This window comes from Syngnathus scovelli, chromosome 5 (assembly GCF_024217435.2).
Source record: "Syngnathus scovelli strain Florida chromosome 5, RoL_Ssco_1.2, whole genome shotgun sequence".
NCBI lineage: Eukaryota > Metazoa > Chordata > Actinopteri > Syngnathiformes > Syngnathidae > Syngnathus > Syngnathus scovelli.
The window spans coordinates 10,121,048-10,137,339 of NC_090851.1; the positions used below are offsets into that span (position 1 = coordinate 10,121,048).

General features: G+C 41.7%; 1 protein-coding gene across 1 annotated transcript in view; it reads right to left on the reverse strand.

The window, feature by feature from the left end:
- Positions 1-4,126: 4,126 nt before the first annotated feature.
- LOC125969351 (B-cell lymphoma/leukemia 11A) overlaps positions 4,127-16,292 on the reverse strand; it is a 35,040-nt gene continuing 22,874 nt past the window's right edge. The window contains exon 3 of the mRNA XM_049721278.2: positions 4,127-9,408. Within this exon, the coding sequence (XP_049577235.1) occupies positions 7,409-9,408 (2,000 nt within the window). The 3' untranslated portion in view covers positions 4,127-7,408. The remainder of the gene's footprint in view (positions 9,409-16,292) is intronic.

Here is a 16,292-nt window from a genome sequence, read left to right on the forward strand (position 1 = left end):
AATTAAGAATAATACCCTACGGCTGACTTTTGATTGCTCATGAAACGAAAATTGTTCCGTCAATTTTGGTCAGCACGTACTCAAGGCATTCCTTCAGCGTGAAACCTCCACCCCTTGTCCTTCTATTTCAGTGCGAGGTCAAAGTTTTCACCTTATCTGGAAGCCATCAGCAGTACCAGTCCCACCACTGCGACTCGTTGAGTTGAAACTGTTGCAGGTTGTTAAAATCTTACCCTTCTCTTGTTTTCTGAGGTGTTGAAATGACCTACACACACATGCAAGGAAATCCAGATCAAAGTTATGCCACTTATTGTCTCAGCCACGACAATGTCGTGCGGCAGGGAGGTGGGAGAGGGGCTTTTTTTTTTTCTCTCTGGGATCTAGTTTGCTATTTTGACCGAGGCTTTCTTCTCACTGTGTGGTCATGTGGGAGATCAATGTTTCTAGTAGTGTCTGAGGATGCTGGTTGATTGCAGCCTGACACAGAAGCTACATAGGCAGAGAGAGAGCGAGTGAGGCAGTAGCATGAGCTATAGCATGAGGAATGCAGGTGAGGCTTTTCCGGTTCTTTTTATTCTTTCATTGTCCAACCTTCTCAACATCTCCCTCCTTGCACTTCAACTTCATTCTTGCCAAACTTCAAGTTCAACCATCCATCCATCCAAGCTCCTGTCTCGTCTTTCGCCCTCCCCCTTTCTCGCTCTCCTCAGACAGACACAGCTACCCTCCTGGACGTTTCCTTTCTGCTGGCCTGCCCCAACAAAGGTGCTCAGTCATGTGAAACCTAATCTCAAGCCCCCCAAAACCTGACCCTTGACCTCCTCAGTCTTCACACAGCCAGAGGGGGAGGGGAGCCAGGGCAGGAAAGGGAGGCTTTTGGGGAAAGGTCACATTCCCGAAGACACTTTTGTGTATGCACGTGTGTCTGTGTGTGTGCGTCTACGTGCATGTGTGTGTTTGTGCGCGTGCGTGCGTGAGCGCATGTCTGCTTGATCATGTTTCCGCTCCAGAGCTGCATTATATGACATTTAACTTACGGCTGCTTTATTTTAATGGTGATCAGGTTGGCCAGTAAACTGCGTCCATAAGTTGAGTCTCATGTGAACGTGTTTGTGACTCGGTGTACTGAATGTGCGTAGGTGCATGTTTGTGTGAAAGCATTTCAGCCCCGAAGCGTTGCTGCCTATAGACAAAACACAGACTTTGTTTTCTTGCTGGGCCAGACCTGCAAGTCTTGTCTGGGCAGAGCTCCTCTCCTTACACCCCACTGCAATCCTTAGATGTGTGCTTTTGTGTGTGTCTATTGTGCTTGCATGCGTGTGTGTGCATGGCACTGAGTGTCAGCTGTCCTAGGTGATTAGTGCTTTTATATTGTTCCAAGTAGTCCGGACGAGGCCCCCTCTTCACTGCTCGACCGCACAGCTGCAGTCTGCCTCTCCATCTCTGCTCTTCAGCCTTCCTTTTCTCACTGACACTCAAAAAGCAAGACCAATACAGAGTCTAAAACTAGAGGAAGAAGAATGGAGGTAATCAGAAGAGCAGCAAATAAGGACTAGGGTCATATGAGGATTAGAGAGGGGATTCAACACACAGAGTTTCTTCTGGACAGGATTTCCTCAGCTATGCTTGGGAGGCCTACCTTGCTTTAAACACACACAGGCAAGTCAGGACAAAATGATAAAGTAGGAGAGCAAAAGAGGGAGGGTGGTCCGTATGCAATATCTTCCTTTTTTTTTCGAGAGGAACCAACATAAATCTATGTGCATCCCCTATAAGAACAACCAAACAGCAGTGTAAAGTCATTAATTATGTTTATTGGATTTTTTTTTCAGTCAAAAGCAGTTTCTCTTCATACTGTGTAATTGGTTGGGTTAGAAGCAAGGTATGTGTTGTTGCTGCTTTAGAATTTGTGAGCTGGGCATTGTTGGGCTCTTGACATTGAACTTGGAAGATGGGGAGGGTGGGGGAGAAAGCATACAAGGCAACAATTCCTCTCCCAACACCCACCCGACCAGTCCCACTTCCTTACAACTCTGCTTTATCTTAACTGTCAACACCTGGCCTAAGCAGGAACCTCTTTCTATCTGTGAACTTTAATCTGGCCCTGCTAGACAAACAGCACCATGGCTAGGACAAGAAGAGTGATTACTCAGTCGCATTGGCCTCCGGTGCCTCAGCAGGCAGGAGAGGAACGATTGGAAGAAAGGGGATTTGGAAATGGGAAGATATTTATAAAGTTGAATGCTGAATATCTAAGGAAAATGGACTGGCACATGATGTACATTGAAACAGAAAAACAAGCTGATTAAGTGGTGTGGAAGGACAGCAGGGAGGACAAAGATGAGAGCTGAGAGTGGAAGAAATAGGATGGAATAAGAAAGGCTCTGCATACAACAGATACGATACTTAGGTAGCTTGACATGAGAGCAGCCTCCTTTCATGAAGAATAAGTAGGGTTTCAAAAAAAAAAAAAAATTAGTTCATAGATTGAATACCGGCTGTTCCAATTGCTTACATTTTGACTTGTTCATGTAAGAAATAATGCAAAAAATTGTTTACTTAATCCAGCAGGATTTTTTAGGAGGGGTGGTAAAACAGAGAAGAAACAAATTTTATATTGGCACATTATGCATTTCTGTCATTCCATGAGAACGGACAGCATTGTTACACCACCAAACGTTTCCAAAACACAAAGTAGCAAAAGCTCAATTTTACTTGATGGCTTTTTTTTTTTTGGTAAATGGAGCTCTATTTTCGTGACCAGCATAAATACTGGTGTATCCGAGCTGAGCCAGGTTGAACTCCATGGTGGTAATTTAACAGACAAGTGCAGGCTGGCAGATCTGTGAGACGGAGGGCTGCACTGCTGTGGGAATAAAAATAAAAATGAAATTAATTAGAAGCTTCGTAATTCACTGTTCTCAATAACATCCATTCATTCATTTAACAAATCAGTCATTTTCAGAGCTACAATTAAAGCAATGGTTTTCATTTCAAATGAATTTTGGGCTGAATTTTGACTAGAATGAACATAAAAAATCATGACAGTTTATTCTCCATCATCCTAAACACGTATTGCATTTTAAGAGGACAATAATCATAACGCTTTATTGACTGCATGTAAAAGTAGTCACTGTTTCTTGACTCAGAGTTCAAATTCACCTGGCTCACAATAACATCAGCATTTTTTCATCCTTTTATGAGTTATTTGTTTCAGACAGGTTGGACTTGGAATAGACGTCTGTAGTGATCTGCACACATGAATACATTGAATGTTTGTGGTGAATTTGATGTTATAGTCCCATATTATGTGTTTTTGGCAAGTTATTTAATTCTGAACTGTTCCAGACATTGAACACAATGGTGTTGTTATATTTAATTTCTGTATACAATTGATGGTGTGTTTATTTACAATGTGAGCCAGCAATGAACAGAAAATGAACTGAAACTTGACAGTCACAGGAATGTGAATGTCATGATAATACAGTGTGTTTTTGCCACTTTTGTGGTTGGGATTGGTTTAAATTATTGTTTTGATCAGGGCATGTTCAATAAAACATATGTGAGTAATGTAACTAACTGCATTGGGTTCAATTGATGTAAATATTTCTATAGTGATGCGCCAAGTTAGAGCAAGATGTTTCGACTATTTGCAGCATTGCTTCTTCTGAGAATGTTGTCCATTTAAAAGTGAAATTGGCACTGGAAATTCTTAATCAAAATACAAAGTAAATCGCGAATCAAATCGGGCCCATGGGAATTAAATCTAATCATATATTGCTCTACTATATCACAAAAACCTGAGCAGGGTCTCCTTCAAGCTCAGGCCCTCTTGAGGGTTCTGCGCAGGATCTTCTGTTCCCAGATTTGCATTCTTCCGCGTGGAGATGTCAGATGTTGTTCTTGGTATCTGCTGGAGCCATCCAGGCAGCTTGGGGCTTAGTGCCCTGGATCACTAGTGGCACCACTTTTGCCTTCACCCTCTGTAGTTATTCTTTCAGCCCTTGGTATTTTTTAAGCTTTCTGTGTCCCTTTTTCCGAATGTTGGTATCATTCGGCCGACTGAATACTGTATAATATATTCACACACACAGCCACACACACACACTACAGAGAAAACCAGCAATGTATGTATGTCATACGTTTTATTTTATCCCAAGACAAAATGGCTGAGTGAAGAGAAAAATGCAGGCAACAGCTGAAAACAGTGGCATTTCCATAAGTGTAAAATAATAACAATTGTATGCTGAACGGGAACTCTTAAATGTTGATCTGTGACCTTTGGTCATCACACAGAGAAACCAAGCCAACAGAATTCATCACAAAGGAGGGGCTGGTGGTGAATAAACAGACGCATTTTGGGTGACGCAGTTCTCAGCAGAGCATATACTGAATGTGGGTGTACAGTCATAATAAATAATGTCAACCAATGTCAACTTCAAGTTCACTTGATAGCAGATAAGAGTACAGAACACAGACTGGAATCAGGCTGAAACATGGATGTACATCAGAACCATCTGCTATTACAACATGTAGCAAACCTCTTTTTCATTCATCATTTTCTCATATTGACAATATAACTTGCATATGGTATGACATGTACCCTATGTAAATCAAGCACGGTGGTTGTTTTGGCAAAGTAAAATACAACAGGAAATGAATTCAAAATAACAAAATTCAGCAAAAGAAAAAAAAAATTGCTTTTCAGATATATGATGGACTGATTGCATATAAAAAAAACCACGTTTCATTAACAGCTGGAATGTTTTCAGGTGGTACATGCTTAAGGACAGTAAAAAGTTGGCTAACAATAAAACCCAACAATAGCTTGTATTACTGCATATAAAATGGCAGGAGAAAAACATAGAAAAAAAGGATATGTACAACCACCTGTTTTTACCTCATTGTGGTAAGTCCAGTAGGACTGCCTGAAAAAGTCATCATATGACCTCTCACCCTTGAAGAACACCACAACATTTTAGTTTTGAAAAACATTATTTTCAAGCATACAAATTATTCACACTATATTATCCTGCCAAATTAAGAAAATATACGGCGGCAGCTTGTTGGGATTTTTTTTCACTACAGAAAAAAAAGGGTACACTGAAACTTTTAAAGAGTACAGGCAAAACCATTAAAAATACAGGCTCCAACATAAATACTATAAGTGCCTACACTAAGTGAACATTAATTTCAAATGCAATTCTAAATACAAAAAAGTCAACCATAAATGTATTTTGAACTTAGGAACTTACATGAGTGTGCATCTTCCTATGTGTTTAAGTTCTCTCTATATATTTATTTATCATATATTTCCCCCATCGCGAAATATTTTGTTCAACCTGAAGATGTGTGTACAGTAAAGGCAAAAAAATGATACAAGCCATGTTCATTACAATTCAATACAAAGTGATCAAGTCCTGAATGTCAACAAGACAAGAAAGAGAATCAACAACACAAATCAAAAACACAATTTAAATAAACTCTTCCCGTAAGAAAATTACATGTACTTAAAAAAAAAAAAAAAAAAAATCAGCAATACAAATTATTTTGTAAAAAAAAAAAAAAAAAAGTACTTTTTTTACGTTTTTTCTGTACTGAAGGGTATATTTTAAGGTTAATATAATGGGACATTTCAATAGCATTTTCTGCATCGATACCCAATTCAACCAAAGTTAGGTTTCGCTGTCACGACATATTTAGCAAAGCATGTTCAACTTTGTTTAGTTTCAATTTAGCTTAATTCTTTTTAGTATATTTTTAAATGACACCACAGTTACTGCATTGATCAGCACAAGAGCCAAGTTTTTCCCTAGAGCATCCACCTGTAAACTGGGGAAACGGAACAGTGCACGTAAATAGTCCGGAATATGTAATCCGGTCCTCATTTTATACTCAACCGACTGTACCTCCGATTAGAGAGACAGATACAGACTGTAGGCAGAGTGACAAGTGCTATAATCATTTTTTAAAAAATGGCAAGGTGGTGAGAGGAAATACTACAATTAAAATGAGTCACAGCATTTAACTAAAAAGAAAAAAAATACTATGTGTATGTGTGTGGAGGAGGATGTATAATTTAAATTTTAATTGTATGACCAATGTGATTTTATAAAAAAGAGAATTAAGAGGGCATAGAACTTTTGAATTGTAGAAACATCTGGTTATACCCATTCCATCCCCGTAACCCCGAACCACACCAAGTATCCCCACCATCACCAAAATCAAAACCTGCCTGATGTGAAAAAGACGACAACCGATTCTGTGGTCTTCAAGTTAATGATGGCTACACAGACTGCCCAGATGACACTAAACAATTGTGTTAAACACCACACAAAAACAAAAAAAAACAAGTTTCATTTTCAAAGAAAATAACCACTCTGGAAAATTAAGAGCTTCACGTTGGTTAAAACAACTCTACAGAGTACCCTCTCAGTATGATACACATGTACCAGAAAACGAAAACCTCCACAAACCTTTTTGAGCATGTAACATGCCAGTAAACAGAATTACAATCTGAAGAATGAAAATATACAGTCAGGCAGATAAATGATTGGCCAGAAAAAAAAACACAATCTTTTTTTTTTTTTTTTTTATCTTTTCAATTTTGTTTCAACTGGTTTCTTAATGCTCTGCTCAGTCACAACACGGCAGGGTTGTTCAGGTGCTTGATGCAAGAACCTGTTTATTCCATATGTGCACAAAATGTCCTGTAATCATCTACATCTGAAACGCCGAGCTTATAGCAAAAGGAGGATTAACTAATGAAGGTAAGATATCCAAGGCACTCTTTGTTGTCATTTTACACCATAGTATTATTTTCATTGTTTGTTAAAAGAAATAAGTCATGGTGCTAGTGCCTAGCATTTCATAGGCAGCCCAATCCTTGTATATATATTTATGTACATATAGGTATTTTACGTCTATTTTGCATGGAAAATCCTTAACAAAAATCAGTTTTAAACATGACCCTGCTTTTTTTGTTTGAAGTTTGAATAATATGACACTGTTCCACTATGCTTGGAAACCAAACTGTACATGATATGTTAAAGAGTATGTACTTTCCGCAGCAAGGGTTCCAAAATGTTGGCTAAATCAAAAGGATCAACAGCAACACGAGTACAACCAAACCCACCAGTCACTGATAGTTTTAGAGTAGCCATGAATACACCAAGCATGCTGTCCAGTTAGAAAAAAAATATATAAAATGTGTAAATTATTGCACAATAGAAAGGCTCAAAACGTTTTGTTTCATACACGAGTATTGCCCCAGTGGTTGGGAACGATAACAGGGCTGTACTGTGTACTGTTGTCTGACCCTGTAGTCCATTCCGTTTATCTGTTGGCTACATATCCAGGGTTGAAATTTAGCCAAAGGAGCTGACAGAGAAAGCATGCCATTCTTTGCCTACTCAGTCTTGATGTTGTTAGCTAAAGGACGGTCACTGTGCCACTTCTTCATGTGTTTCTCTAGAGTACTGTAGACAGTGAAAGGCATGTGGCATATTTCACATTTGTAAACGTCTTTCCCCATTTGTCCATGGGTTTTCATGTGGCGTGTGAGCTTGGAGCTCTGGGCGCAGGCGTAGCTGCACAGCTCACACTTGTAGGGTCGCTCTCCAGTGTGACTGCGTCGGTGCACAGTCAAGTTGCTGCAGTTCTTGAAAACCTTCCCGCAAAACTCACAGGTGTCGCTTCGGCGGCCGTCCTTGGAGCTCGGCCTGCCGTTCCCGCTGCCGCCGTGGGGTGTGCTGGCCCCGCTGCCCGTCCCGCTGCGTCCCGAAGCGGCCCGTTCTCCATCGAGCTCACCCGGCGGCGTCGAGAAGCGTAAACTGCCATTCTCGGACGAGTGCTCCGATGAGGAGGCGAAGGGCGATTGTCTGGAATCTCCACCAGTGAAGTTGATGAAGGGGTCCTTGAGTTGCCGCGAGGCAGCATAGCCTGCTAGCCACTGGGAATAGACGTTTTCTGAGTTTGCGATAGTGGGTGTAGGGGGGTCTAGATCCTTTTCCACCTTGATACGTTTGGACAGAGGACTCAGGGAGCCTGGGCTAATGCCTCCACCCAACAACTTCCTGGACAGGCCGTCAGTGGATAAGGGTCCCAGACCATTCATTGTTGTCGTGGTCACGTCATCGGCCCGGTCTGACTCCATCGCTGAGTCATCATCAGGAGGCTCCTGCGAGGAGATCCGACGCCGGGGGTGCAGGGCCACACTGTTCTGGTGATGGCGGGCCCCTTCTAACCTCAGGCTGAAGCGATAGTCATTCCTGTCCTCTTCGATGTCTCTAACCACAGGCTTACCTTCCATCTCCTCCTCTTCACCCTCTTCTTCCTCCTCCTCCTCCTCCTCTTCTTCTTCTTCCTGTTCTTCCTCCTCCTCCTCCTCTTCCTCCTCCTCCTCATCTTCCTCTTCTCCATTTTCAGCCATCAGACCATTGTTTTCACTCTTAAACTTGGCTACCACTGACTTGAGAGCATCAGTGGCACTGCCCATCAGATCGCTGGTACCAGGCTCAGGCGAACTGGCCGTTGAAAGGCCATCTTCTGACTTGGTATTAAGCACCAAGGACTTATTCTGACAGTGTGTCTTCATGTGTCGTTTTAGCTTACTTGCCTGGGTGCATGCGTGGTTACACAGATGACACTTGAATGGCTTTTCCCCTGTGTGGCTACGTCTGTGCACAATAAGGTTACTCTGGAACTTGAAAGTCTTCCCACAGAACTCACAAGACTTTGCCTTTAATGGCGTGCCTGGTTGAACTGTGTTGGATGTGGCATTGGGGGTAGACCTTGAACCAGAAGGTGACTGAGAGGTGGAAAGAGGTGGGGTTGCAGAGAATGGAGGCTTTGAACCTGGCTGGAAGGGTTGAAGAATGCGTTGCATAGGGTTGGGCCGATTCGGGGAGAGAGGAGGTGAGGCTCCTGTGGCATTTCCAGCTAGTTCACGGAGCCTTCTGGAGAAGTCCATGTTTGGGGGAGGTTCAAGTGGTATTGAATTGAGTCTCATCACTCTGTCAAAGGCGCTGGGATGGTGGGTTGCCAGGGCCAAGTCATCAGGACTGAGGTGATGACGCGGAGGCGGGCTGAACAGGGGTGGGGTCCGGGGATAACGGCCCTCTCGAGGAGTAGATACTGAATCTCGTCCTGACCCAGAACCCGGCATTCGCAAAAGGCTGTAAGGACTACCTTCAGCGAGGTGCACGGCGTGAAGGGGAGGCTGCGACGTGGCACAGTCACCCCCCATCCCTGGAGCAGCAGCGACACGAGGGGTGAGAGGACTGCCTGGCTCACTCTCCAGATAGATGCGGAAACCGTGGGTGTTCTGAGCATGCTGGAGAAGGAACCAGGCACTGGTGAAGGGTTGCTTGCATGTGGTGCAGGTATAACTGCTGGGCTCATCTTTATCTGTCAAAATAAAGAGAAAAAATGTTATTGAGAATGTAAAAATATGGATGCTTTGAAGGGTTTGTACATTAGATATTGGATGAATACAGAAGAGCTACGTATCTTACAAATGTCTATTTTATGCTGTTAAATCAATTGTTAAAGTCAGTCAGAGCAGCAACAACTGATCAATCCCACACTCCCAGCACACAAGTCAGCCGTGTGTACCCCTACAGCATCAGCGGCTTAGAGGTGAAATAATAATAACTAATTTAAATGATAATGAATATTAAAATTATTAAAAATATTTGTTTAAGCACTACACATCTTTAATATTCATCTATTGTTCTTAAAGATGTTGATGAGTTGCCCAAACCAAACGTTCAAAATGCAATACATTATGAGTATAAAAATCTATTTAATATTATTTATGTAGCGCAATAATAGACACAACAGAAGTTATCACAAAACACTTCATATGGGGAGATGGTCTAAAAGGACACACTTTGTTCAACAACATACTGAATACCAAGTGAACCTTGCATGAGACTGGCGGTCAGCGAGGCAACAAAAAACACAAGTCTGAGAATAAACCAATAGGACGATATTTGGACAAGATAAAAACGCCGGATTCAGGTAAAAATTAATTGATATATGAAGCATTCTGCGATTTGTAATGGAAATGCAGTTAATAGCATATTTAACATTGTTTGACATATAATTCGAGAATTAGTACTACTTGTTTTATTTTATAACTAAATATACCTTTTCTATTAGACCCAAGAACCTTTTGAGCCTACTTTGCCACGAGTTAATTGTAGGATGAAAATGAATGATTCTATAAACATTTGAAATGGTATACATTTTATAAAATTGCTGAGAGGCAAACTACAATGTGGGGAATACTGTACCATACAATAGAATAATAGACAAGCAAGAATTCTAAAGCTGCAAATACAAATACAATATTTTCTGCAATGAGTCCTTGTACACAAACTTGAGGTTAACCTAACAATGGATTCCCAATCTTGCAAAGCACACTCACCCACCTCTAGGCTTTTATTTTATTTATTTATTTTTTATTTTTTTTTTTTTACTGAGTAAGTGCACACAATGCTATTGAATGTTGAATATTAACGTGAATATACAAAGCCACATGTTATTAAAATATTGCAGCAGATCCTCCCAATAAGCAAAATGGAAAATTGTTACTAGGGATGCACTTTTCAAAATGCATTTCATGCATTGCTTTTATATCTTCTGCTGTATGGATTTATTTAAATCCTCTCAGGTGAATCGAATAGGAGAAGGTGGAGAAAGCAGAAGTGAGAGATATGCTAAATAAAAAGCATCCACCACTTGCAAATGTGCACCGTCTTTCATCTCTGGGCTTGCCTATAATTTTTTTTTTTTCCTTTCACTGGGGGACTAGCTCCTGAAATCATTTGCAAAATAAAAAACAAAATGATTGTTGCGCGCTGGTGGCCAAGGAGCGGTACGAGGCATACTTAAGATTGCCCGAGTGTATGATTGTGCATATGAGCAATCCCTAAGATGGTGGACAGGCTTGCATGTTTTAAACCCTCTGTGGCAGCGAGACAAAGAGGTGAAGATGGGGCAGTAAGAGGAGACTGCCGCTGAGAGGAAAGAAGCATGTTGTGGATGAGTAATAATGGGAACCGAATGGTGTTTTGTATGCTTCCTTTCTATCTCGTGTGTCCATAACCGTCGTGGCCCCCTCCGAACAATCTCACTTAAAGACCAGAACATGGCATAAAATGTGCACCCAATCAAAGCGCCATGCAAACCTTTTTCTTCTGAAAGGAGTTGGAAGGGGGTATACGGGTAAATTATGGATCATTACAATCTGAAAAAATTACAGTTAATTGTTGCCACCTGCAAGGCGCTTTGACCCACTACGGAATTTTTCAGCCATTTGTCCGTACATGATTTCTCTCCCTCTGTCACGAGCAAAAATAAAATGTTCTCATAACATTGACTTTGGCTATAGATACGTTTCCCGAGACAGTGTGGAGTTTTATGGTTTATGGCTGCAATAACCTGACATCTACTGTTCACTTTGATTTGATTAGCAGCCTGTATATATACACGTATCTTCACCCTGTGTGTGAACATATGGCGTATATGCATGAGGAGGAAAACAGATTTTTTTTTTTTTTCTGTTATTGCAAACGACAAACGACATATCGCAGGAGCACGGAGGGGCGGGAGACTTGGGAGGTGGCTCCTCTGAGACACTTTGCAATTGACAAAGCACTGCAGGATTTGGGAAATAAAAGAAGGAAAGCAAGGAAGGCGGATCAGAGCAAGGAGAGAAGTGTGGCGTGAAGGGGACATTCCTAATGACACGTTTCTGAAGGACACAACTTCCATGTCGCTAGTGAATACATTTTCCTGTGTGACAAACGCTGCATGTCTTGTGCAATCACAAACCCATCCCTGGAATTAGTCAGTGTTCATGCCACAAGCAACAAAATAATTGTTAGTCTAGCAAGGCAGTGGACACACTGATGGCCATGAAAAAAAATCGAAACCAAAGCAGGCCCAGCTGCATGACAGCGGATATCTTAATAAGCCCACTTTTTCCCCTATAATAGCTGTCCTCAAAAAGACGGAAGGACAGTTTTTAAAAAGGAGAAACATTATTCTGACATGCCGTTTGATGGTCTCGAAGGGCTTTTTATACCATAGGAAAGTAGCGAGATGTGTGAGGCAAGAATGATCTTATAAACACATCTGTCCTCTAATGGAATAAAGAAGTACTCATTCTCTCTGTCTGGCTCTCCCCTTCCAGTATGTGGTGAGTTAGAAGAGCTTGGCCTAATGCTGGATCTCTTAGTCCCTTTGAAATCGGATCAGCCGAAAGGAGAAGCCACACTGACAACCCTGTAGCTACCATTTCATGGCAGGGGCTGAGAAAGGGGTCTTGTAATGGCAAAGAAGCCCAAGTTAAAAGTGGATAGAGAAAGATGGTGGATATGGAAGACAGAGGAAACAGTATGAAGAAAGCTACGGGGCAGAGGACAGATATAGAACAGTCAAAGAAGAGGGAATCAAGTCAAGTCTTGCAAAGTTAGAATTGTATTACATTTCACAAAGAAGTCTACAAAATGTGCTTGTCCTGTTAATTGACAGAGAATATGCTCCATAATGCTTTCCAAAATGTGCAACGCAGAAAATAAGTGCATCTAATAAACAGACGGGGTCACTTGTGGCTGCTTATATCACATTCACAGCACTGAAACTGTGTTGAGCGTGCACATTTCTAACAACAGTGAAGATGGGTCACGCAACCACAAGTTTTAGTCTAACCCAAAAGCAATGCCTCGGATTTATTTCTGTACTCCATTTGATTTTAAACACTATAAGAGTGCAATAATAGCCACCATGGTCCGAGGAACGGCGTTGGCACAGTCACAAATGTCGTGTGTTTCTCCCACTGGGCCATTCCGCAGACTTTAATTTATCGATATTTTTCTAAAACGGCATGAGTGAGCACATCACATTAAGGTGTGTCTGTGCTGCTTCAGTGTGGTTTTGCTTTTGCAGCAAAAACAAGGAGGATGAGCAGTTGGTAGTGGACTGGCATGCAAATTTAAAAAATGTAAAGTATTTTGCAGCTCTGTGTGAATCAGGATCATTTGGATGACGTAATATTTAAAAAACACAATAAAACAATAAATTGTCACAATGTCCTCTTATTGTGCCCTAAAACACGGATGCATACAAACAATCGATAAAACAAATAATAAGGTGTAACCAATCAAAAAAGTACACAAGGTTAGCTTTTTCTTCCAAGTCGTCTAACTTGATAGCCAAGTACCAAAAAGTTTTGACTTGCTTTGACCTCCACGTCTTGTTTTGTCCTTCAGCACACCTTGCAGTGGGGTCTGCTTGTCCTGGTAAGGCCACATAGCTCTCAGTGATATTGGTCATTTAGCTAATGGAGGAAAGAGCTAACAGGATTACCATGCAGGTCTTCCAAATGGAGAAGGAAGGCACCAGCAGAGGAGATGATGGGGACATCACATGTCATCGCCATTTCCAAGTTATTAGTCGCCTGAGCTTGGGAGCACTTGCACACCTCTAAAGTGATTATGCTAATAGCAGGTCTTTGCCAATATTCAAAAGTGTTTATAGGTGTTGGAGTTTGTGCCTTGGGAAGACTGAGGGCTGTCAATACAGTGCTTCTTAAGAGCACCTCAGCTCTTATGCTTGTTAATGTGATTACTACTCCGTTTATGTCATTAGTGTATTCACAGGCAGGGATTGGACAGAGGTGAAGGGTGAACCAACACGGGGGTATGTAGACAAAGAGGAGGAGGATGCTATTAAAACTTTTTTCAGTTTTTTTTTTTTTTTTAATTGACCTGACTTTCACATGACTTAGCCAAACAAGTGGAAGGTTGTTGACAAATCAACTACATTTATTCGTGGATGTGAGAAAAGCTCTGTCTTTACAAACGTGGCTTTATTTTTTTCTATCGAGGATTCATTTGAGGAAGAAAACATCGAAGAGCTCTGCAGAGTGGCCTTGTTACTTATCTTTCCCCTCCAACAGACTGGGCCTGTATTTCTCTGTCCTACAACTACACACACACACACACTCACACACACACACACACACACACACACACACGCTTGCACACTCACTTCTTTGTCTCGGGCCAAAGTCGGTGCGGAGTGCTGAGCCAATGGCCGCAGACAAAAGGTTTGTTTGACCAACACTTGTTTCTAAGACAAAGCCGGATACAGGGAATGCTGTTTACTAAATAGAAAGCCAGCCAGTAGACCACAGGCCTGAATCCAAGCCTTTTACGAGTCTGAAGTGGCCTGCAATACTGGATGTTAAGAGTCACACACACACTAGACAGAAACTGACCGCAAACCACAACATACGCCACACGCATAATGGTAGAAAGAGGGAGAGCTAAGATGGCAAATTGGAGGAAATGAAATGACGAGCACGAGAAGCAATGCAGATAAACCTGCATGGTGGTTATGAAGGGCACAGGACCAGGATTCACTATATAGTCCATGTAATTTGCAAGCTGCAGGTTTTTATCCAATCGATTACCACAGTCCTTCACCTGTCCCCTTCTCTTTCTCTTTCTCCTTTGTATGTGCTTTTGTACACACTGGTGGAGAATTCTCAAGTATTTTGATAACTTTACCAACTGCCATAGGTGTCAAACACAAGGCCCGGGGAGCAGATATGGCCCGTCACATCATTTAATCTAGCCTGCAAAGACAAATTGTGCATCAATTTCATGTGTCAATACTAAAATTACAAATTGTCTTTTCTCCAATATTTACTACCATTCATCATTTTAAAATATTTGATCGGTTTTTACTTGTCTCTGATTCCAAAACTAGTTATTCTTCAGTTAATTGCGTAGCCTACACTGTATATAGAAGACACTGACAGTCATAATGGCCCTACGAAAGAAACAATGACTACGATAAAAAGGAGTTTGACACCCCAGAACTAAGTGATGTTTTCTATCTATCACATATCCAAAGGTGCAAGCAAAGTGTAAATTTAAGGTGATTAAATAAGAAAACGTGTACTTTTGATACACATGCCGCAATCATTTTAAAACAAGTACCACTGACTGCTTACTAATCTTTTTGGGCCATTGAACCATGTTTGAACTGACCATCCCCTCACATATTCATTCCTTCAGCCATCCATTGCTAAACCCTTTTCCGTCTATCCATCCATTCAACCTGAGCTCAGCTGGGAAGCATTGCGTTCGGGTGCCACTCGGTCCGATAGACCTTGTAATAATCTGAGCCAGCCGTGCCTCATTATTTGTTCTCTGCTTACCAACAACAGTGGGAGGCTGGACGTTGTTGTTTCTCATCGTTGCTCTAATGGTACACTAAAAAAGGCCTCTGGGCCTCAAAGCTTAACTCGTCTAATTAAATGGACCGTCACTTATGCGAGCATCTGCAGAGATTATTTATTGAGTCGGGATGCGCTTCACAGGATCAAACCGCTGTCAGATGAGACAACCCTCACTGGAGTAGGCATTAAATAAAAAAGATTCAAAGAAACTGCCAATTGTCAGTGTAAGCAGGTACATCGTAGACTTAATCAAGCAAGAGTATTTTTGGACTCGGGTAACATCCCAGATGGGCAAGCAGTGTCGGAGAACATCAGAGGGAATATGTGAAACGTTTCGTCAGATAAAGATGTATTTGAAATTGTGCATATTAACCGAAGCAAAGCCCATTAAAATACACTAACACAAACCTTAGAAAGAAAGTCACACATGATTTTTTTTTTCTTTTTAAAGCAGCATTCAGATTATAGAATGCTGCCTTTTTCTTACAAGCGAGATCCAAGATCGGAGAACAAAGCCAAGATAGTCTCCGTATAAGACATTAGGCCAACAGCAGAAGATTCGCTATCTCTGCATAACGCAGCTTATGACAGGCTGGCGTCCCCGCAGAAAGGATGGAGGGGGACCAGGAGGTCGGCGAGCTGCACATTTCTGCATAAATCTCTAGACAGATAGCATCAGGGGGGTGGAAACAGAAGAGGGAGGAAAGCAAGCAGCAGAGGATGATAAGGCCCCCGGGGCAGGGCATTCGACACTGTCAAAACTGTTTCGTCTCTGGCTATTGTATGAGTAGCACACGTTATGAGCCTGCATACCATTTGCCGGTACGCGATTCAGCTTCACGGGAGTATCGAGGGGTCTGGATCTGACCTCCCGGCTTTAGCTCTCTTCTGTCTTCACTGACATGTGGGAAGATAGACAGAGTAATAAAAGCACCCCATTCTAAGAGACTATGACGAGCTCAAGCGAGCATGTTGTGTCAACAAGGCCAAAATGGTCAAGTTCTTCAGTTGTGAATTCTGAAAACAATGGATG